General features: G+C 51.2%; 1 protein-coding gene across 2 annotated transcripts in view; it reads left to right on the forward strand.

Moving 5' to 3' along the window:
• AP3M2 (adaptor related protein complex 3 subunit mu 2) overlaps positions 1–16222 on the forward strand; it is a 64266-nt gene extending 48044 nt beyond the window's left edge. The window contains exons 1-9 of one of the 2 annotated variants that reach the window (XM_058669800.1): positions 1860–2010; positions 3368–3683; positions 5999–6170; positions 10350–10487; positions 11576–11661; positions 11912–12045; positions 13513–13720; positions 13964–14108; positions 16028–16222. In XM_058669800.1, the coding sequence (XP_058525783.1) occupies positions 3411–3683; positions 5999–6170; positions 10350–10487; positions 11576–11661; positions 11912–12045; positions 13513–13720; positions 13964–14108; positions 16028–16128 (1257 nt within the window). In that variant the 5' untranslated portion in view covers positions 1860–2010; positions 3368–3410 and the 3' untranslated portion in view covers positions 16129–16222. Of the gene's footprint in view, positions 1–1859; positions 2011–3367; positions 3684–5998; positions 6171–10349; positions 10488–11575; positions 11662–11911; positions 12046–13512; positions 13721–13963; positions 14109–16027 lie in introns of those variants that run through there. The other variant, XM_058669801.1, reaches the window with a different exon arrangement.
• Positions 16223–21459: the final 5237 nt, after the last annotated feature.

Consider the following 21459-nt stretch of genomic DNA (forward strand, 5'->3'; position numbering starts at 1 on the left):
GTTGGAGCATTTTGGGAGAGAACCAGGAGATGGAAGATCTCTCTCCATCTTTCTCTTTCTGTAACTCTTCAAGTAAAATAATTTTGTTATTAGCAAATAAGTGATGGATGCAAGGGTCTGGACATTTGTGAGTGGGCTGAGGTTGAAGATGCAACATTGAGAGCCAGTGTTCAAACAGCTAAGGTGGAACATGTGGAAACGAACCCAACAGGACTGGGGCAAGCCTAGAAGAACACCACGGCCCTGAAGTGTGAGGGGGTGTGTGACTGCTCAGTCATCCAGGGACAGGGCTTTGGTTTCCCGACCATGCCCACTGACAGCCCCAGGAGGATACTGATGACTGAATTGGTATTCCAATGAATGGATTTCAAAAGTTTTGATACCAAGATGAAATTATCTTCTAATGCCATTTCCATGTTTGGAAATGCCCTTATCATCCCTCCCCCCCTAATTATTCGCTGTCTCTCCACTAAAATGTAAGCGCTGTGAGAGCAAATCTTTTTCTCTTTTCCTTGTTGGAGTTACAGATGGTGTAGGGCTCACTGTTCACTTTTGTGGAATGAACGGTCAGGGCATGGTATGGTAACCACGAGACTTCCAGACACCTGCTTGGCTCGGTTATCCTTGGCCCTCTCACCTCCATGTGTCCCTGCACTCGTTCATTCTCAGGCTTTGGCGGTCAGTCCCCTCGCCCCAGCCCTGCTCTGCTCCCACCTGCCCGTGCTCCGTACTCCCCACACTGTACTGTGAGTTCCTGCTTTTCATTTCTCTTCTCAGCTGGAGTGTGGCCACAGGGACTCTCCCCATGACAGTATTCAGGTTGGCACCTCTGCACCATGCCTGTTGGGGCAGGCTTCAAACCCAGCTGCTCTGGCACTAAAGTCCCTAGGCTTCTATGGGGTCACTTCATCCAGCTTTCTGTCTTTGGCTCATAAGTAGCCCTCATTTTTTAATGGTAAAAAAAATTAATAATCCTCTATGTGGCCTTAACAAAGGCTTTGTGCCTAGAGGAGCTGCCCCCTGGGCAAAGGTCCTCAACAGGCAGGCCCACTTCACACAGCCAACTACCTCTGACCCCTTTGCCAAGCACTTTAAAATGGGCTGGCCCAGCGTGTGGGCCCAGTGGCTGAATCCTCACTTTACACAGTCCGGGATCTCATATAGGCGCTGATTTGTGTCCCAGCTGCTCCACTTTCCTTCTAACTCCCTGCCTGTGGCCTGGGAAAGCAGTAGAGAATGGCTCAAAGCCTTGGGAACCTGTACCCGCAACAGAGACCAAGAAGAAGCTCCCGACTTAGGATCAGCTCACCTCCTGCTGTTGCGGCCACTTGAGGGGGGGTGGGGGCGCTGCACCAGTGAACTGAAGATCTTTCTCCCTCTCTTTTTCCTCTGTATATCTGCCTTTCCAATAAAAATAAATAAATCCAGAAGGAGAAGGAGGAGGAATAGGCCGACCTCTTGCCACACCTTATCTCATGGAATCATTAGTTTGGGGTCAACACAAGCCAAACCTCATGTACTAGCTTCAATCCAGCTGTCCCATGTGGGTGGGAAGCAGAGGCCCAAGTACTGAAACCAGCACCTGCCCCCTCCTAAGGTGTGTATTAGCAAGGGGCTGGGATCCAGCTCCGATGCAGGGTATCAATGCTCTTGACTTCTTATCCGCGGGGCGCCCTGAGGCCACCTCTCTGCACCTCCTTCCCGGTCCATCCATCAATTAGGCAGGTGGTGCTCGGTGGACTGCGGGCGAGGAGGACTGTCCTCGCCCTCCAATCAGGGCCGGGCGCTGCCGAGCGACGCCCGATGAGCGGCCGGAGGAGGGCAGCGGGCCGGCCAATCCGCAGGCCCGCGGGGGGCGGAGCTGGCGCGCGCGGGGGCGGGCCTGCCTCCCCGCCGAGCAGAGGGCGCTGGCAAGGCGGAGCTAGGCCGGCCGAGCTTGGCTGGCGGCCTGAGGTCCGGGCGGGTCAGCGCGGGACCGACCCTCGGAGGCTTGCGCTGTGGCGGGGAGAGGTGAGGGGCTGCGCCGCGAGGGTTGGGGAGGCTGTGCGCTCCCCTCGCAGGGAGGCAAGAGGGATGGAGGGAGGAAGGGAGTACTGTTGCCATGGCAACACGTGGGGCTAGGCCCGGACTTACCCTCTTCATCCGCATCCCGGCCAAGATGCGTGCACCTCAAATTCGCCTCTGCCTCCTCCGTCGTCCGTGGCTCGCAGGCGGCCGGGTTTAGGGCGAGTGTAAAAATAACCCGCTTTGGCACCACCTCTGCCCCGCACCCCCGGCGGTTTGGTCCTGGTCTGAGGGATTAGGGTCGCAGTGGGGCTCCCGTGAGTCAGGCCACCTGCACGGTTTTCAGAACCTATGGACCTGATCCAGCACAGTGGCCTCACCTGGCACCTGGTACCCGAGGAGTCTGGGGGGGTCACGGGGTTTTAATTTTTTTGTAACTTTTTTTAAGGCATCGGAGAAAGTGCTTTGTGCATAACAAACACAGCCTCAGGGACAATATTGGCACTTGAAAATAAGCCGGCCTAAACCGACTTACACAATCCTGTGGATCTCAAACATTGTTCCAATATAAATCCGTTTTAGATTATCTGTTAGAGATTTGAAGTTCTGTCTTTCATACAAAGCTGTTCAAATTGGTTGTCTTTTTTTTTTCTTTTTTTAGTATTCATTTATTTGTTTGCAAGATAGAGGAGGAAAGAGATCTATCAGCCAGTCACTCCCAGATGGTTGTAGGAGCAGGTCAGGCTGAAGGCACAACCTAGGCTCCCACGCAGGGGCAAAAGCCCAAGCACTTGGGCCACGCTCTGCTGCGATCCCAGGCCATTAGCAGGGAGCTGGCTAGGAAGTGGAGCAGCCAGGACTCAGACGAGTACCCGTTATGGAGAATATATGCCAGCATCACAGGTGGTGGCTTAACGCACTATGCCATGTGCCAGCTCTGGTTGTCTGTGTTAGAGCACCTCTTAGTCTTACCCTGGCAGGTTTCAAGTGGCTCCATCAAGCTGCACATTTTTTTGTTTGTTTTTGGTTTTAGGTTTGCATTTATTTGTTTTATTTATTTGAAGGGCAGAGAGACGAAGAGAGATCTCATATGTACAAGTTCTCTCCCCAGATGCCTTACCATAGCTGGGAATTCCCTCGGGGTCTCTCACAGGATAGGCAGAGACCCCACTGGTGTGGCTGTCCCCTGTGTAACCCAAGCTGCCACTTCGCAGGAAGCTGGCATGGGGAGTGGGGCTGGCCACCGCAGCCAGGTGCTGTGACTGGGGAGGGGCCCAGGTCAAGGGGCATCTTGGCTGCTACACCAAAGGCCTGGGCCTCAGAGGATGTGAGCTCACCATGGGGCGGCATGCTTTGTTTCCAGGGCCGACAGCCGGCACAGTCCCGCGACTCTAGCAACCTTCACCATGATCCACAGTCTGTTCTTGATCAACTCATCGGGAGACATTTTCCTGGAGAAGCACTGGAAAAGTGTGGTCAGCCGCTCGGTGTGCGATTACTTTTTTGAGGCGCAGGAGAGGGCGACAGAGGCGGAGAATGTGCCACCGGTCATCCCCACCCCACACCACTACTTGCTAAGTGTTTACCGCCACAAGATCTTCTTCGTGGCCGTGATCCAGACGGAGGTCCCGCCCCTGTTTGTCATCGAGTTCCTGCATCGGGTAGTGGACACGTTTCAGGTCTGTGAGTGAGGGGCGCTCCCGGAGAAGCTCTGTTTGCCTATTTGCTTTAGGCGCAGCCTTGGGTAAGGGGTTGTTCACATCTCCCCTCAGAAAGGATTCTTGTTTGTGCTGCATCCCCAAGGTCAGAATGAATCCTGGGATCCTCCTTGGTGGCAGGGGGAGGTCCCTGTCGCCCAGGTGTTATAGGGGAGTTCTTGGAGTGGACTTGATGCTGGCTGCAGTTGGCTGCCTTGCTTTGGTCACTGCAATAAGTGATCATGCATGTAAAGTTTTCTAGAAAAACAGTGCCACAGTGGTATTGGCCACTGTCCCTGGCCAGGGTACTTTGCAAAGGTGACCCTTCTCTTGGGGTTCGGGCGGGATGACTGATAGCGTGTGTGTGTTGTGCTGAGTTCTGCTTACAGACATCAAGATGAACATTTGTGCCCATGAGAGTCCAAGCAATATCTCTTATAAGTGAAGTTTCCTGTTCTAGTTTTTTTAGTGGGTTGACTGGGAGATGTTTGGGGTGGCAGGCAGTGGAAATTGTAGCGCGTCTTGAGCCCCCTGTGGTCCAGGATTTCAGACCCCAGATCCTCTCCCTGAGGGAGTCACACAGCTCCTAAACTCTTGGGATGGCATGTGCATCTCAAGTGAAAAGTGAGCAAAGGCCATTTGGTCTCACTTCTGTGTCATGTGAGGTCTTAAGTTAGTCCCATGACATGTCTGTAGGAAGGGTGGAATTGGGCCAGAGAACAAGGGCACACATGATGGCCAAGATAAAAGGTCAGTCCAGAGGCCTTGCGCTTGACCTCTGGCCACGTCACATGTGGGAGCAGCTTCCCAAGAGAGTTCAAGTGGATGTTTCTGCCGTTTCCCTACTAGCACTCCCTGAGAGCGCCGTTGCTCTGAGATCAGTTCTCACCTGGCGTACTAGCTCCTTGCACTTGGAAACCAAAGCATTGGAAGCTGCAAAAAGTGGGGCAACTACAAGGACTCAGCAGTCCATTTCAGATCTTCAACTGCTTGAAACAGACTTTGTTTTGATTTTGTCATGTACTACTTTACATATTTTTTTTTTTACAAAGATGTATTTATTTGAAAGACTGCATAACAGGGAGGGACACAGGGAGAGAGTAGGGAGGGAGGAAGGAAGAGAGAGACACAAAAAGATTTTCCATGTACTATGTCACTCCCCAATTTGCTATTGTGTGTGGCTGGAGCTGGGCTCATCTGAGACCAAGAGCCAGAAGCTTCTTCCTGGTCTCCCCATGGATGCAGGAGTCCAAGGACTTGAGCCATCCTCTGGTGCTTTCTCAGATGCCTTAGTAGGGAACAGGATCTGAGCAGTTGGTACTGGAACGTGCTCATATGGGATGCCAGCACTGCAGGTGGTAGCTTTATATGCTGTACACCACTGCATTGACCCCTACTACTTCACTTATTCTTTTTTTTAAATTTATTTATATTTATTACAAAGTCAGATATACAGAGATGAGGAAAGACAGAGAGGAATCTCTTCCATCCGATGATTCACTCCCCAAGTGAGCACAACGGCCAGTGCTGCACCAATCCAAATCCGGGAACCAGGAACCTCCTCCAGGTCTCCCACGCGGGTGCAGGGTCCCAAGCATTGGGCCGTCCTCGACTGCTTTCCCAGGCCACAAGCAGGGAGCTGGATGGGAAGTGGAGCTGCCGGGATTAGAACCTACGCCCATATGGGATCCCAGGGCGTTCAAGGTGAGGACTTTAGCCGCTAGGCCACACCTCTGGGCCCTACACAATTCTTTTTAAAAAGGTTTCAAATACTCCTTCACTAAGTTCTCTTTATCTTTTATTTTCCTGCTGTTTTAAAGGGCAGGAGGGCAGTCAGCTATGTCCTGGTTTTCTCCCAAGATGTCCTGTGACAGTCGGGACAGGGCCAGGAGCCAGGAGCTCCAGTTGGGGCTCGCCTATGGCTGGCAGGGCTCAGAATGCCTGAGGTGTTGGCTCTCTCTGGTCCCCAGGAGCAGGAAGCTGATTGCAGGTTCAGTTTCTGTGGCAGAAACCAGGCATTCTGCTAGGGGGAGTGGGTGTCTCCAGCAGGAGCCTAACCACTATGCCACATGACCCCATCCTGTTGTCTCCTTCTGGGTCATCAGCATGTAGGATAAGCTAGAGTGAAATCTATGCACCCCGAGGTCTCCCTGGCTTCCTCTGGTGTGTAGCAGCTGTGACTGAAGACCCTGGACTGGCTGCCCAGTCCCGTCCCGGCTGTGGGGGGGACCGCAGAGGCACGGAGGGAGCCCTTGCACTCTAGGCACGCACTCTGTTTGCTTACTGTATCCTCGCAGGACTACTTTGGAGTCTGCTCCGAGCCAGTGATCAAAGACAATGTGGTGGTGGTGTATGAGGTGTTGGAGGAGATGCTTGACAACGGATTCCCGCTGGCCACTGAGTCCAACATCCTGAAAGAGCTCATCAAACCTCCCACCATCCTGCGGACGGTGGTCAACACCATAACAGGTTCGGGGGCAGGCGGGTCCCAGGCGGGCTGGCATCGGGTGGGCGGGGCCCCGGCTGGCCTGAGTCGGGGGGCGGGGACTCGGTCAGGCAGAGGCGGGGCCCCGGCTGGCCTGAGTCGGGGGGCGGGGACTCGGTCAGGCGGGGCGGGGCCTGAGGCGGGTGGGGGCGGGGCCTCGGATGAGGGCGGGGCCCCCGGCCTGTCTTGGTCTGTCTAGTTTTGTTTGACTTTGGGGACCTCAGTGGTCCATGAACTTCACTCTTGCCAAGTCTTCACAGCCTTTGTACCCTGGAACCATGTTTTTGCTACATATAAAATTCTGTTTCACCGACAAAATGAAGTGTTGAAGTGTTGTCTCTCTATACACACACGTATGTATAAATACATATATATATATTTTTTTCCTGATTACCAAGGAAACATTTTAGCTTTGGAAATACAGAAAGGCGCACATAGAGGAATATGAAAACCACTCTCTTTAAAAAATATTTCTTAAAAGGCAGAGTGACAGAGAAACATCTTTCATCCCGATTCACTGCCTAAATGGCCGCAATGGGCAGGGCTTGGTCAGGTCAAAGCCAGGATCTTGGAGCTCCATCTGCGTCTCTCATGTGGATGCAGGGTCTCAAGGTAATGGGCCGTCTTTACTGCCTTCCCGGGAGCATCAGCAGGGAGCTGGATGGGAAGTAGAGCAGCTGCGACTCAAACTGGCGTTCTGGCAAAGGATGCAGTGTTGGTTCAGTGTGCTGCTCCACAGTGGCAGCCCCTGAGAAATCACTCTTAATTCTGCCACACCTTTAACAGAAGTGTATTCATTTCTCATTTCTTCTAAGTAAATGACTATTGGGTTAAGATTTTTTAAAAAGATTTATTTATTTTTATTGCAAAGTCATATATACAGAGAGGAGGAAAGACAGAGAGGAAAATCTTTTTTTTTTTTTTAAAGATTTATTTTTATTACAAAGTCAGATATACAGAGAGGAGGAAAGACAGAGAGGAAGATCTTCTGTCCAATGATTCACTCCCCAAGTGAGCCGCAACAGGCCGGTGCACCAATCCAAATCCGGGAACCAGGAACCTCTTCCAGGTCTCCCACGCGGGTGCAGTGTCCCAATGCATTGGGCATTGGGCCGTCCTCGACTGCTTTCCCAGGCCACAAGGAGGGAGCTGGATGGGAAGTGGAGCTGCCGGGATTAGAACCTACGCCCATATGGGATCCCGGTGCGTTCAAGGTGAGGACTTTAGCCGCTAGGCCACGCCGCCGGGTCCAGAGAGGAAAATCTTTTGTCCAATGATTCACTCCCCAAGTGAGCGCACTGGCCGGTGCTGTGCCGATCTGAAGCCAGGAGCCAGGAACTTCCTCCAGGTCTCCCACGTGGGTGCAGGCTCCCAAGGCATTGTGCCGTCCTCGACTGCTTCCCCAGGCCACAAGCAGGGAGCTGAATGGGAAGTGGAACTGCTGGGATTAGAATCGGTGCTCATATGGGATCCTGACATGTTCAAGGCAAGGACTTTAGCTGCTAGGCCACGGCACTGGGCCCAAGATTTATTTATTTTTTTTTTTGTAACTAATAGCTCGTGTATTTTAGGCACTAACTTATTTAGGCTTTTTCTGCTTATGGTCCTTGTTTGTGTGTGTCTGTGTCGGAGGGATGGGGTGTGTTGCTCTGTGACATGGTGGGTTAAACTGCTGCCTGATGCCAGTTCCAGTCCTGGCTGCTCCACTTCCCATCCAGCTCCCTGCCAAGGAACCTAAGCAAGCAGCAGGGGCTGGCTGAGGGGTGGGCCCCTGCCTCCACGTGAGACTCAGGCAAAGCCCCGGGCTCCTGGCTCCTGGCTCCAGGCTGGCCCAGCCACAGGAGAGAGGAATACCCGTTTCTCTCCCTCTGCCTGTGCATCTTTGTGTCTCAAGTAAACAGATGCGCTTTCATTTAAAAAAAAAAAAAAAAAAGAGACTTCAGTCTGTCCACATCTAAGATGATTACTTCCCAGTAGTGGTAATGGATTGCCAGGTCAAGGGCTTTATTGCATTCTGGTGCAGACAAGTTCTCGCATTGATGCTTTGAGTGGATGGGCCCTCGTGTTAGTTATCGTGTAGAATCTCTCGTGTGTGGATGTTCTCACAGTGTGTGCGTCTGTGATGAGGGAGGGGACAGCCTGTACTGCTGCCTGCTGACCCATTTCCCTCTACTGTGTGTTACCGTTTTGTGGCTTTGTCTGTTCTGTTGTACGAGTTCTTTCATAGTAGTCTAACGGAACTCCTCCCAATGCTAGGCCATGAGGTGTGTTACCAGCCCTGGGGACAGGCAGCATGATTGACAGGAGTCGTTTCTGTGCTATGGATGTTTCCAGGCAGGCATTTCATTACGCTCTGTCGAGTTTTCTATCTGACTTTGGACTGTTATTCCTTAGTCACACAGTAAATGCTTTGATTTAGCTAAATTAATGGTCATAGTCACTAATGTTTTACATTTTGGTTCTTGTTTAATGCATATGCAATTTTCTTTTGTAAAATTTGACAAACTGATAGGAAAATACATCTAAAGACATCCAAGTATGTGAGAATAACCACAGTATTAAAGAGTTGGATGGGTTTGTTATGTCACAGATCAAGATATGAAGCTCACTCAATACACGAGACAAAAACTGATATAAAGTAGACATGTTGGAAATGCTGAAACCATTTGAGAAATAAATTAAAAGAAGGCAAGAGAGAATGGATGACCTGCTTGATCCATGATGTGTTCTGAATTTGATAGATAAATAGATGATTTCGATAAACGTAGAAAGTTCAGAAATGGATCCTTGTTTTTGTAGAATTTGGTGTAAAGACATATGGTCATTTATATAGACCGGGGACCAAGTGTTCAATGTAGTGGGCCATCAGCCTCAATGTGGAAGACCAGTAAGTCCCACTTTGCACTATACACAGAGTAAATGTCAGTATACCAGAGTTCAACACAAACCCGATCGTCATCAAAAGAAAACAGGATAATGTCTTTCTGATCTCAGAGAAGTAAAGTTCTTTTTCTGAAAAGAACACTTTTTATAGTTCTGTATGGTTGCAGGTTTCTTTTTATTATCCAATCCTTTAATTCACTTGAAAATTATTTTGATATATGATATGAGGTAGGTAAGGCTCTATGTCCATTTTTCTAGAGTGGGGAGTTACTTCAGTGTCATTTGCTTAATTTGCCCCCTTTTCCAGTCTGAAATGATATTTTATGCTGTATTAAGAGTCTGCTGTCACGGGGCCCTGTCTTCTGGCCACACTGCTTTGGAGTTAGCTAGATGGCATGGTGTTGTACATAGTGTCTGTTCTGAAGAAAACAAACTTGATGGGGTTTCAATATTTTGAGCTCATGTTAAGCCATAAAAAATTTGTTAATGCCACAAAGACTTGTGAATATTATGAGGCTGTTAAACCTGTTTCTCACTTACATGTATTTGAGAACCACAAACCTAGAAAATTTTGAAAAACTTCAAGATTTTGTAAATAGACTGAGTGTATGGTTAGCATTTCTTTCATTGGATTAAGAAAAATTGGAGTAATAGCAGGAGGAAGTAGAAGAAATATGATTTAAACTATAGTGATTGTTTCAGTATAAAATCTTTGAATCAAAAAAATTTTTTTTGCTTGATCAGTGGGTGGGGAACATAAATCAAGTAACTGATCTGCAACTAACTCTTAAGCACACTAGTTTGTGTGCTTCTCCGCGTGGAGATGGAGCTTATTGACGTAGCATTTCCATACCTGCTGTCAGTGTGGCTAAGGACCTGCGGTAGTGGAGAATATTCCTTTTCTGTAAAAGTTTTCCAGAAGTATGTGTCTTCCCAACCCTCCTGAAAGCTGATACATTATTTAAGCTGCAAGCTATTGTGAAATTTGAGATACCGAGTTCAGGTTACTTTCAGAACCAAAATGTGGTATCTGGGTCTCCCGTCACTTCTTTTGTTTCTAACCTTGATTCTGCTTGAGGGTGCAACCCAGTTGGCAGCAGGACGTCTCCCCACTGGGCTGAGGGACCCCAGACAGATGGGGAGAAGACCATCCACCTCCTGAAAAACCCTTGAGCTGTGTGCATGAGCACGGGGCTGGGGACTTCGGGGGAACAGGTTCTGTAGTCCTTAGGATCCAGCGCCCAGGCAAGTACTCATTCTGAGTGTTGATGTCATCACAGGGAGCACTAATGTGGGCGACCAGCTTCCCACCGGACAGCTGTCTGTGGTGCCTTGGCGGCGGACTGGAGTGAAATACACCAACAACGAGGCGTACTTCGATGTGATTGAAGAGATTGACGCGATTATTGACAAGTCAGGTAGGTGCCTTTCATGTGTATTGCTTGCTGGGGTTGGAGTTCTCTGGCCGAGACCCTGCGTTGCAGTGTGGTGTCTGTGTTGGTGTTGGGCTGGGGGCTGGGCCTTCACGCCGTGGTGCAAGGTTGTGTTTGTGACAGGTGGTTCATCTGACAGATCTTGTCCTCTCTAGTGGCAAGGATAAGCCTTGAACTCTCATTGCCGAGATTTCCTTTTGGATGTGTTTGAAATAGCACGAATATCCATCTCCATTTCTGATGGCAGGGTGGAAGTTGTCATCGCTAACATTTGGAGAACTTCCTGTGCCTGCTCTCAATCAGACCAGGGGGACTAGCACTCCTAGAGGTTAGACATTTCTAGAAAGTTCTCTTCACATCAGTGAACTGATTCACTCAGCAAATGTTGACAGAACTCTTGTCGTGCCACAGCACAGTCCTGGTTATTTGATGACACTACACAGCCCAGACTGTTCAGCTCTAGTCTGGTGGGGGAGAGAGAAGGGCCAGCAGGTGGAACACGTGGGAGGGGCCCCGGTGGGCCCCGGCAGGGTGTGTGGAGAGCCGAGAGCACCCGTGCTGTGCCCGTGACCTGCGTGGGCTCGGGCCCAATTGTGCAAACCTAAAATAGATAAAATCCTGTTGGGAGATAAAGTAGTTAAGTATGACTGCATTAAGAGTCCTACAAAGAGAAAAGTAGATGATGAAGGTTTAAAGCTAAGTAGACAAGGACACTTTCCATGGAAGCTAAAGTGAGAAATAACACGAATATCCATCTCCAGTAGACACACTCTAATGTGGTTGCACAGTAGAATACTATATAGCGTTGAACATGAGTGAATGTTAGCTGCATACGATTGATTATAGTGCAGTTATATTTGTATGAAGTTTGAAGAGAAGTACAGTTTTACCCAAAGTCCTGGAAGTCAGCTATGGATTAACGGTGACAGGCCGGAGAGCATGCCCAGCAGTCTGATGGACACATGGGCCTTGTGGCTGCACTGGCTGGCTGGGCAGAGGGTGAGAGAGCTGTTGGGAAGGACAGGGGCATGCCAGTGATGTCTTCCGTTCTTTCCGTGTTGGCGTGGTCGCAGGTTCCACCATTACGGCCGAAATCCAGGGAGTGATTGATGCCTGTGTCAAGCTGACTGGCATGCCGGACCTCACCCTATCCTTCATGGTAGGTCCTGGGCAGAGAGGCAGCCCTTGGAGGAAAGGTGAAGTGCTTGTGGGAGGCAGTGCAGTGAGAACGCAAAGTGTGTGTGTATGTGAGTATGTGCGTGTGTGAATTATGTGTATGTGTGAGTGTGTGCATGTGGGAGTATGAGTGTGTGAATGTCAGTGAGTGTGTGCATGGGGGGGGGAGCCACTGTCGGGGGAGCGAGCTGAGTGCCTGCCTCTCCTCTCCTTGTGCTCACCTGTGACTGCAGAACCCCCGGCTGCTGGATGACGTCAGCTTCCACCCCTGTGTGCGGTTCAAGCGCTGGGAAGCGGAGCGGATCCTCTCCTTCATCCCTCCCGACGGCAACTTCCGCCTGCTCTCTTACCATGTCAGTGCCCAGAAGTAAGCACTCTGGCCGTTTTGGGGGGCATTCTGTGTGTGTGTGCACATTTGTGTGCACGTCTGCACAGATGTGGAAACAACAGCTGTCGTGATTAGGAGCTCAGGCTGCGCTTACCTGCTCACATTCCAGCTTCTATGGTTACTAGGTTACTAACCGGGTGACCTCAGGGGAACTGCCTGCCAGCCAGCGTTTGGTTTGGTTTGCCTGCCTTCCTTCCTTCCTTCCTTCCTTTCTCTCTCTCTCTTTTCTTCCTTTCTTGATTTAATTGTTCTTCACTGTATTATTTAAGAATATTTACTTGTTTGAGTGGATAGCAGGGGAATACGTGTGTGTGTGTTTCTTATCTGGAAGGTAGAGGGACAGCTGGTGACAGTCCCCTAGGGCCCGCATAGCTGGGAGCCAGGAGCTCACCTGGGCTTCGGACCTTGACAGGGACTCAGCGATATGAGCCAGCGTCTGCTGTCCCCTGGAGTGGACATCAACAGGAACCTGGCCTCCAGTGTGGAGCCAGATCACACCCTGGCACCACCATGTGGACTGCAGGTGCCCAAGAGTGCCAAGAACAGTTCACTGCTGCACCACATGCCCAGCCTTAGAACCTGTTCTCTTACCCTGCCGTTGAACATCATAAAGGGACCATGTTCCAAGGATCTAGTAAGGGGTCTCGCAGTGTGGAAGGAACTATTGGCTCAGTAAGCTTGCTATGATGATTTTGTTGTATGTTTGGAAGAATTTTTTTTTTTTTATGAAGTGGACTCTGGAAGTACTTGTATTCGGTCCTCCTAACTCAGAAGCATTAGCTCATGCTGTACAGATGGATAAAGTTCCGTGTTGTTGTGTTTGTTCGCTTGAACGCCATCTTTGGGTGGTCACGAGCCAGGAGACCTCAGGGCACCAGGGCTGTGCTGGGTGACTTTGGAAGACATCCCTTGGGGGCACAGCTGGGTGCCTGAGGCCTCAGGCTCTGGTCTGGCAGCCCTCCACTGGGCCCTCTGCGGCCTGGGACGCGATGCTGACCGCAGCTTGGTGTCAGGGTGTCAGTGCGCAGGTGGGTACCTGTGATACTCTCCTGGAGGGTAAGTGGACAGGCAGGATTCCACCTTGTGACTGACACACAAGAAGTACTCAGTGAGCCGTAGGAAATGCTGTGGTTGCAGGTTCTGTCCTGACCTCTCTGGGCCGCTTCCTTCTCTTGGCACTTCATGGCAGCTGCCCTACTTCAGAGGATCCTGGGGGCTCAAGTGTGGTCACACAAAAGTAAGAAGTTACTTCAAGGTGTGTGTGCCAGTCTCAGCAACAAATGGTGACACGTCCCACATAGAAACATGGGAATACGGTGGCCGGGCAGGTGCGTTCTGCCCTTCGCTCAGTACCCAGGATGGTTCTGTTGGACTCACAGCAGTTAGGAGATGGTGCTGTGCCCCCAGCACCTCACAGGGTGGTGATTTTGTGTTTGTCGTTGTCAGTCTGGTCGCGATCCCAGTGTACGTCAAGCACAGCATCAGTTTCCGGGACAGCAGCTCCCTTGGGCGCTTTGAGATCACCGTGGGACCCAAGCAGACGATGGGCAAGACCATCGAGGGCGTGATTGTCACCAGCCAGATGCCCAAGGGCGTCCTGAACATGAGCCTCACACCATCGCAGGGCACGCACACCTTCGACCCTGTGACGAAGGTGAGGGAGCCAGCAGGAGGTATGGGCCGATGGGGGATAGAACCAGTTGAAACTCGCCCTGCCAGCTCTCCCCACCTGGCCTGAAAGGGCACACCTCAGAGCACATGCAGACACAGCTGTCCCTCCCCTCCCCTGCCACATGCTGGTGGCTCACAGCAGAGGCCCAGAGCCCTGACACCTGTGGCCAGGCCTGCCCTGATGGGCAGGCTCACCAAAAGGGGGCTTCTCTTTACTGTCTTTCAGATGCTGTCCTGGGATGTCGGGAAAATAAACCCCCAGAAGCTGCCGAGCCTGAAGGGGACCATGAACCTGCAGGCTGGGGCCCCAAAGCCGGATGAGAACCCCACGATCAACCTGCAGTTTAAGATCCAGCAGCTGGCCATTTCCGGTGAGCACCTCGCCCTGCTGCCTGTCGTGGGGTTTGGTTTCCTTGCCTGACCCGTGATCTCTGGGGGCATCTTTTCCAGCACGTTTCTCGGACAAGTGCAGCCCCTTACATTGGAGTTGGCCTCAATGACCTGGATCAAAGTGTCTGAGTCGCCAGTGAGAGAGGAACGGCCCTCGAGTCTGGCAGTGGCCCCAGGCCCTGGCGGGGGTTAGAGGGGACATTCTTTGGGTATTCATTGGAGTGCCCTGAGGTTCCAGTACCTGGTAACCAAGGGAGTCATTTCTGTTTTCTGCTCCCGGGTTGTCTTTATCTGCTATACCCTTGTTGAGTTTATGACCTTGTTCCTTTGCAATGATTGGGACTATCCAGATTAGTTCACCATCATCTGTGCCTTCTTAGGAGGGTGGGAATAGTTAAGTTACCAGTTAGTAAGAGTTTGTTATGTGCAAGCCATGCTTTTAAGCTCTTTAAACAGTCCCCCCCCCCAATTTATTTATTTATTTGAAAGGCAGAGTAGAGAGAGGAACAGAGAGAGAGATCTTCCATCTGCTCAGTGACTACAATAGCCAAGGCTAGCCCAGGCAGAAGCCGGGAACCTCATGTGGGTCTCCTGTGTAGGGGTGGGGGCCCAGGCACTTGGGCCAGCTTCTGCTGCTTTCCCAGGTGCCTTAGCTGGACTGGAAATGGAGCAGCTGGGACTTGAACCACTGCCCATGTGGGATACTGGTATCACAGGCTGCTGCTTAACCTGCTATTCTACAATGCTGGTCCCTAAACAAGTTCCGAAAGGCAGAGTGAGAGTAAGATGGAGAGAGAGAGAGACAATGTTCCACTTGCTGGTCACTGCTCAGATGCTCCCGGCAGCCAGCTCAATGAGCTCAGCCTGGATTTCTCATGTGGATGGTGTGGACCCATGAACTTGAACCATCACCTGCCGCCTCCTATAGTGTACATTAGGAATGTGAGCTAGGCCTCGAACCCAGGCACTCTGGTATGGCATGCAGGTGTCCTGAAAGATATCCTAAGTGCTATGCCAATGTCCGGATGCTTCTTTAGGTTCTTTTCATCTATGTTCTTATTCAACCCTTGGAGTAACACTGTATGTTAGATGGGATATGATGTCAAGTTTAGTATGGAGTTCCTTTTATTTTTCACTAATAGACTTTGTCTATTTAGGTATAGACTTCATTTAAATTCTCAGACCTCCCATTTTACTTTTAAAAAGATTTATTTCAAAGGCAGAGTGACAGGTACACACGTGCTACATACACACACACAGACCACGGGCAGAGAGAGAGAGAGAGCCTTCTGCTGGCTCACTCTGCAAATGACTACAATGTGGGGGCTGGGCCGGGCCGAAGTCAGGAGCTTGGAACTCCATCCAGGTCTCCCACATGGGTGACAGGGACACAAGCACTTGGGTCATGCTACGCTGCTTTCCTGAACACTGCAGTGTGGAGGAGTCAAAGTAGAATAACTAGGATTTGAACCAGTGCTCTGATGTGGGATGCTGGTATCTCAGGCAGCAGCTTAGCGCCCAGTATGCCACAAGGCCACAAGGAAGTGCCCCCAAGCACTTCCATCTGAATAAACTCGACTCTTCATGCAGCCCGGGCCTTTTTTTTTTTTACTTGATACAATAAGAATATTTGGGGGGGGGTATCCATTTATTCATTTGGTTATAACTTGCATCATTAGTATATTCATTTTGTTATTAATTTGTTTCCTTGGCCTGCGAGTGCATAGTTGGCGCATGGCTGTACCTCCCCCTTGGGGAAGTGTTCTCCTGGGGGGTTTGCATTTTAAGGTCTGCTCCAGCTGCTGGGTTGTGTACCAGAGGGGACCCCTGCTGCCCTGAGCCACACGCCCGCCTCCTCAGGCTCAACCCCCAGCACCTATTCTCCCTCCCGCCCCTGCAGGACTCAAAGTGAACCGCCTGGATATGTACGGAGAGAAGTACAAACCATTCAAGGGCATCAAGTACATGACCAAAGCCGGCAAGTTCCAAGTTCGAACCTGAAGGGCGTGCTTTGCAGAGGGACCACTCACGGACTCGTTTTCGTCTTTTACTTGTCCGAAAGTAAAAAATATCTAGCTGTCTCTTGGGTCAGCCCCTGCGGACACACCTGCTCCCTGTCCCCCAACCCCCTTTTCTTTCTGTAGCCTTCCGCGCCCTGGAGCCAGCAGAGGGAGACAGGATCCTGAGGAGAAATGGACCAGACTGGAACCCGGGCTGCCCTGCTGGGAGTTGGGCCTGGGCAATCAGACAGGCCAGCGTGGGCTCCAACCTGTGAGGGAGGAGGAGCAGCAGCAAGGAGCTGTTGGGAAGTGAGCGGTTGCTGCGACCAGCGGGCAGCTCCATCTGATGTGTGTGTGCGCGTGCATGTGGGGAGAGGGGGAGTGAGAGCCAAGGAGGTACCTCGGTTTCTTTCGTATCCTGCCCCTGCCGGATTCCCACTTCCAGCGGCGAGCTGCCTGGAAGCTTGTTGCCTCCAAACCCACTCCGGTACGGACTGATGGCGGTGGGACGCTCAGTCACCTTCCTGGGGCACTCACCATCCTGCTCCCGGACCGGTTGTGGAAACGCATCTGCCCCTGGTCCCAGACAGCTGAGCTTGCCTCCCCATGGGCGGGCCCTGGAGTGGATGTGGGCGTGGAGTTCAGGGCTGAGCTGGGCCGGGATCTTGATCCTGCCCGCCTGGCCTTCTGCTGGAGGAGGGCCTAGCGAGCACCCGGAGGGGAGGCCAGGTATACACTGCCTGCTCTGGGGTGAGGACCCAGCTGTGTACTTCACTCCAGGTCCCACGTGTCTGCTAGCCGTTTACATATCCTTGTAAAAGACATGTTTGTTTGTTCTTTTTAAAGAAACATGTAGCCTAAGAAGTGAACGTGTGCTTTGTGTTGTGTAAGGAGGAGCAGGCATGCGGGTACCGAGCCTGCCAGCTCTCTTCCCAAAGTCAGTTCACTGGCACCTGGGCAGGGGCTGTTGCTGGCCTGGCCTTTCTCCTTGGGCGTCCTACCTTGCAGCTGAGTCCTGCGCCTTTTGGTGTCACCCTGGGTGTGCCGTGCTGTGGGGAGGCAAATGAGTTGTGGCAGCCCCGGGTCGCGCTGCCCCCTGCACACGGAAGCACGGGCTGCCTGGGGCTCCTGGCTGCTTCACAGCTCCATGAGTGCGCGGTTCCAGGTTCTCTTGGGTCGCCCAGCTCGCTTCAAAGCACATGGTGGGGGAGAAAGTGTCTGGAGAGTGGGCCCAGTTTCATCAGCCCACTCCATTCCCATGACCACCCCGGCCACTGGCCAGCCTGAGTGGACAGGGCCTGCCTTGAGCTGTTTAGTTGTGTGTGTGTTTAACACGTGTGGAGCTGCTACTCTGTGGAGACAATAAAGCTGAGTTTCACCAGTTTCCGGTATGCTGTTGGTTCCCCAGGGCTAGGAGTTGGGGATTCCCTGCTCCAGGACCCTGCGCTTCTGTACCCTACAGGCAGCTGAGCAGGAAGTATGTGTCACCTCCAGGCTAGGGTGGGTGGGGTGGGAGGTGTTAGCACAAAATGGCACTTTGACTTGGTGAGGACCAGGCGGAAAGTCCTGGCTTTCCCCATGCTGAGCTGTGGGTGTTTGCTCAAAGCGTGTCCCCACCCTGTTCACCTGCCTCAGGGCGGGGAGGGGCTCACTTAGGCACTGTCTGGCAGTGGGTGCTGGGTGAGCCACTTTCTCCCTGTGAGCCTCCCTTGGGCCCTAAGGAGCAGGCAGAGGGGCACTGCTTCGGCTGCTCCTGGGGCGGCCACCTGCATCCCGTACGGGAGTGCCAGCTTCAGTCCCAGCCCCGCTTTTTTTTGTTTGTTTGTTTTGTTTTAAACATATTTTTATTGCATTTCATTTTTTAAATTAATTACATTGCATTATGTGATACATTTTTTATGAACTGGGATTCCCCCCGCCCCTCCCCACACCCTCCCCCCATGGCGGACTGCTCCACCTTGTTGCATTTCCATAGTTCAAATTCAGTTGACATTCTTTCATTGGAGGTATTTACCAAGCATAAAGTTCAGCATCTTATTGTCCTGGTAAGTTCAATGGTTTCTTGGTGAGACCATCTCTGGTCTGAAGGTAGAGCCAGCAGAGTATCATCCCAATCAATTAAAAGTCCCAACATAATATTTCCAACCATTTACAACATTGTGGCATTAATTGACATGGTATTGATTAACCAATATGTTAATAGGAAAATACAGGTTCTCAACCACAACCTGTGACTTCTTCATAGACATTTCAATTTTGGTTTATATTCAGCCGTGTTCTATACACCTTAAAATGGCTTAGATTGCTATTCAGCTGTCTCATGCCTATTTTAATTTTAGTCTTTAGCAGTTTATAGCATTGAAGCACGTTTTCGCTGAACCTGGCTGTTTTTCAGGTGGTCTAACTCTATAATTCTAACAGGATATATGTCAACAGTTTAGGTGAGCATGTTTAGGAGGGGTGTGCAGAGAAATCTTCCATACCCCAGTGAGGAGTAACTAATCTTTGTGTCCCACCCAGTGAGGTATAAGTGCATCCCCGCTGACCATTTCCTGTCTGTTTCTAAGCTTTCCTTGTTGTTCTCTGTCTATCTATTCTAGTTTTGTTTGTTTGTTTGTTTTGAGGGGTTTCTGGAGCGCTCCTGATGGTTATTACGAGAGGGGGTGGGGACCCAAAATTGGAAGCAGACAAGGACCAGAGAAAGCTCCTCTCCCTAGTCCTGAAGGAAGTTTACTGTTCTGTTTCTGCGGACCACTCAGGGATCCTGGTTGTTGTTCCAATGTCCTTGGATCCTGCAAGGCAGGATTTGCCAACCCCGCTTTTGATACCAGCTTCCTGCTACTGGGCAGAGAGCCATAGGAGATGGCTCAAGGACTTGGGGCCTTGGCAGCCCCTGCTGGGAGACCCTAGCAGAATTGCTGGCTTCAGGCTTCAGTCTGGTCCAGCCCCACCTGTTGCAGCCAGGTGAACAGCAGGTGGAAAATCTCTGTCTCTCTCTCTCTCTCTCATCTCTTTGCCTTTCAAATAAAATTAAAATGTGTTTTGAAAATAAGGGCGGGAATTGTGGTATAGCACATTAAGCTGCTGCCCGTGGTGCTGGATTCTCATATGGGTGTGGGTTCATGTCTCAGCTGTTCCACTTCCCATCCAGCTCCCTGTTAATGCAGCTAAGAAAGCAGTGGAAGGAGGCCTGACTATTTGGGCCCTTGTACCTGAGTGAGAGACCCAGGAGAAGCTCCCCTCCTTGTCTTCTGCCTGGCCCAGCCAAGAGTGTTACTTGGGGAATGAACCAACAGGTCTCTTTCCATCTGTAATTCTGCATTTTAAAACGGGGGCTGGTGTGGTGGCATAGCAGACCTACTGTGGCACTGGCACAGCTGACAACCATGGTCTGAAGATTCTAATTGGAAAATTCCAGAGATGCTTAGTTTTAAACCAAGCGTCTACGCTGCCCTGCTCCTTCTTGCCACGCTAGATATGACATGGCCCTCTATTGTATGTATTCCCACCTTGTGCACAGCCCGCCTGTTAGTCATCCAAGGTATGAGCTGCTTGTTGGGGTATCACAGTGCTGGTAACAAGTAGCCTTTGCCCACTTGGCAATGGGCCGGCCCAGAGTGCGGGAGGAGTGAAAGTTTTCAAGGAAGGAAAACCACGTGGGGAGGTCTGGGAAGGTCACTAGGCTCTGGGGTAAAGAGGAAGCTTTCTGGGAAACCGGGAAGAGGGGAGAGGGAATTCCGTGCTGGTCTTGCCATCACACCTCAAACTGCAAAGGTTACAGGCACAGTGAGCGGCATGGACAGGCATTCGGCATGTGCCAAGGAGACGTGTGCTGACCGAGGGACTCCGTCATGCAGGGAAGCATGGCACCCCGACGGGCTTCAGCAAGGGGTCACCAAGCAAGTAAAGGCTGAGAAGGCACCGTCACATGTCTCATGGCAGCTTGTTAGAAGTGTTCTGTTGATAGTTACCAACCTCTTACTGTCCTCATTTCCAAAGCAAACTTCCTGGTCAGTGTGCAAGCTGCTTCCAAAATGGCTGCAGAGACATTAGATAATGTTTATTTTGCTGCAGACAGCTTCTGAAATGATTTGTGCCTCTCATGGACTTTTTAAAATTAAGATTTATTTATGTTTATTGCAAAGTCAGATATATAGGGAGGAGGAGAGACAAAGAGGAAGATCCTCTACCTGATCACTCCCCAAGTGACCACAATGGTGGAGCTGCGCTGATCTGAAGCCAGGAGCCAGGAACCTCTTCCAGGTCTCCCATGCGGGTGCAGGGTCCCCAAGGCTTTGGGACGTCCTCCAATGCTTTCCCAGGCCATAAGCAGTTAGCTGGATGGGAAGCGGGCCTGCTGGGATTAGAACTGGTGTCCATTTGGGATCCTGGCATGTTCAAGGTGAGGACTTTAGCCGCTAGGCCACTGTACCAGGCACATGAACTTTGTAATGTATGTGACAGAATAATCTGGTACACAGGAGTGTAGAGCTCGGTGCTGTTTGTGGTTTCAGGGGTACACTGAGGGGTGTTGGAACGCTCCCCTCCCGCCCTCGCCCTCCGTGGAGAAGGGGCGCACATCCACCAGCTCCCCTGGGTCTGCAAGTAGCACCTGCTGTGATGGAGATTTTCTTCTAATTGTACTTCTCTCTTTGGCCAGTAGGTGGCAACTTGGTGTCATCCGTGCTGCTTGTGGATCACGCTTCCCTCCAAGACCCTAAGTACTGGGAATCATGTGTTTGGCATGGTCCTGCAGGCCTGCTGACATCTGTTTGTTGTATTAGCCAGCTTGGGGAAATTAGGAAATGATATTTAATTTTTCCTTCCATCCATACCCCATCCCCTGTCAAGTTCTAGGCATTTGATCCTGAGGTCCCTGCCCTGGGTTGAGCAGCTGCCCTTTTGAGATTTTTAGCATACTTCACACAGCCCCTTCCCACTGAGCTGAGACCCTGGCCTGCCCTGTAGCTCAGTCAGCAATTATCTTCCTGGGCTCCTTGGTTCCCAGGACACCCAGGAGGAATGCTGGGGCTGGAAAAGCTGGCTTTCCCATCCCCAGAGGGTGGCCATTTCCCAGGAACACAGAGCCAGCTGCAGATGTGGTGGCCCCAATCTGCCTAAAATAAGATCCTGACACTCGTTTGGTGAGCAGCCTGTGTGACCTGCATTAACTCAAGAAGAAGCTCCCTTACCCAGCTAGCCAATCTCTGCTGCTTTGCAGAAGAAGCTGTAAACAGCACACCCCCTCCCCACCATGAGGTGAAGACCTTCCTCCCGTGGGCCTGACGTTAAACATTGCAGCAGCCACATGGTCTTTGCAAGCAGAGGGAGC

This window comes from Ochotona princeps, chromosome 11 (assembly GCF_030435755.1).
Source record: "Ochotona princeps isolate mOchPri1 chromosome 11, mOchPri1.hap1, whole genome shotgun sequence".
NCBI lineage: Eukaryota > Metazoa > Chordata > Mammalia > Lagomorpha > Ochotonidae > Ochotona > Ochotona princeps.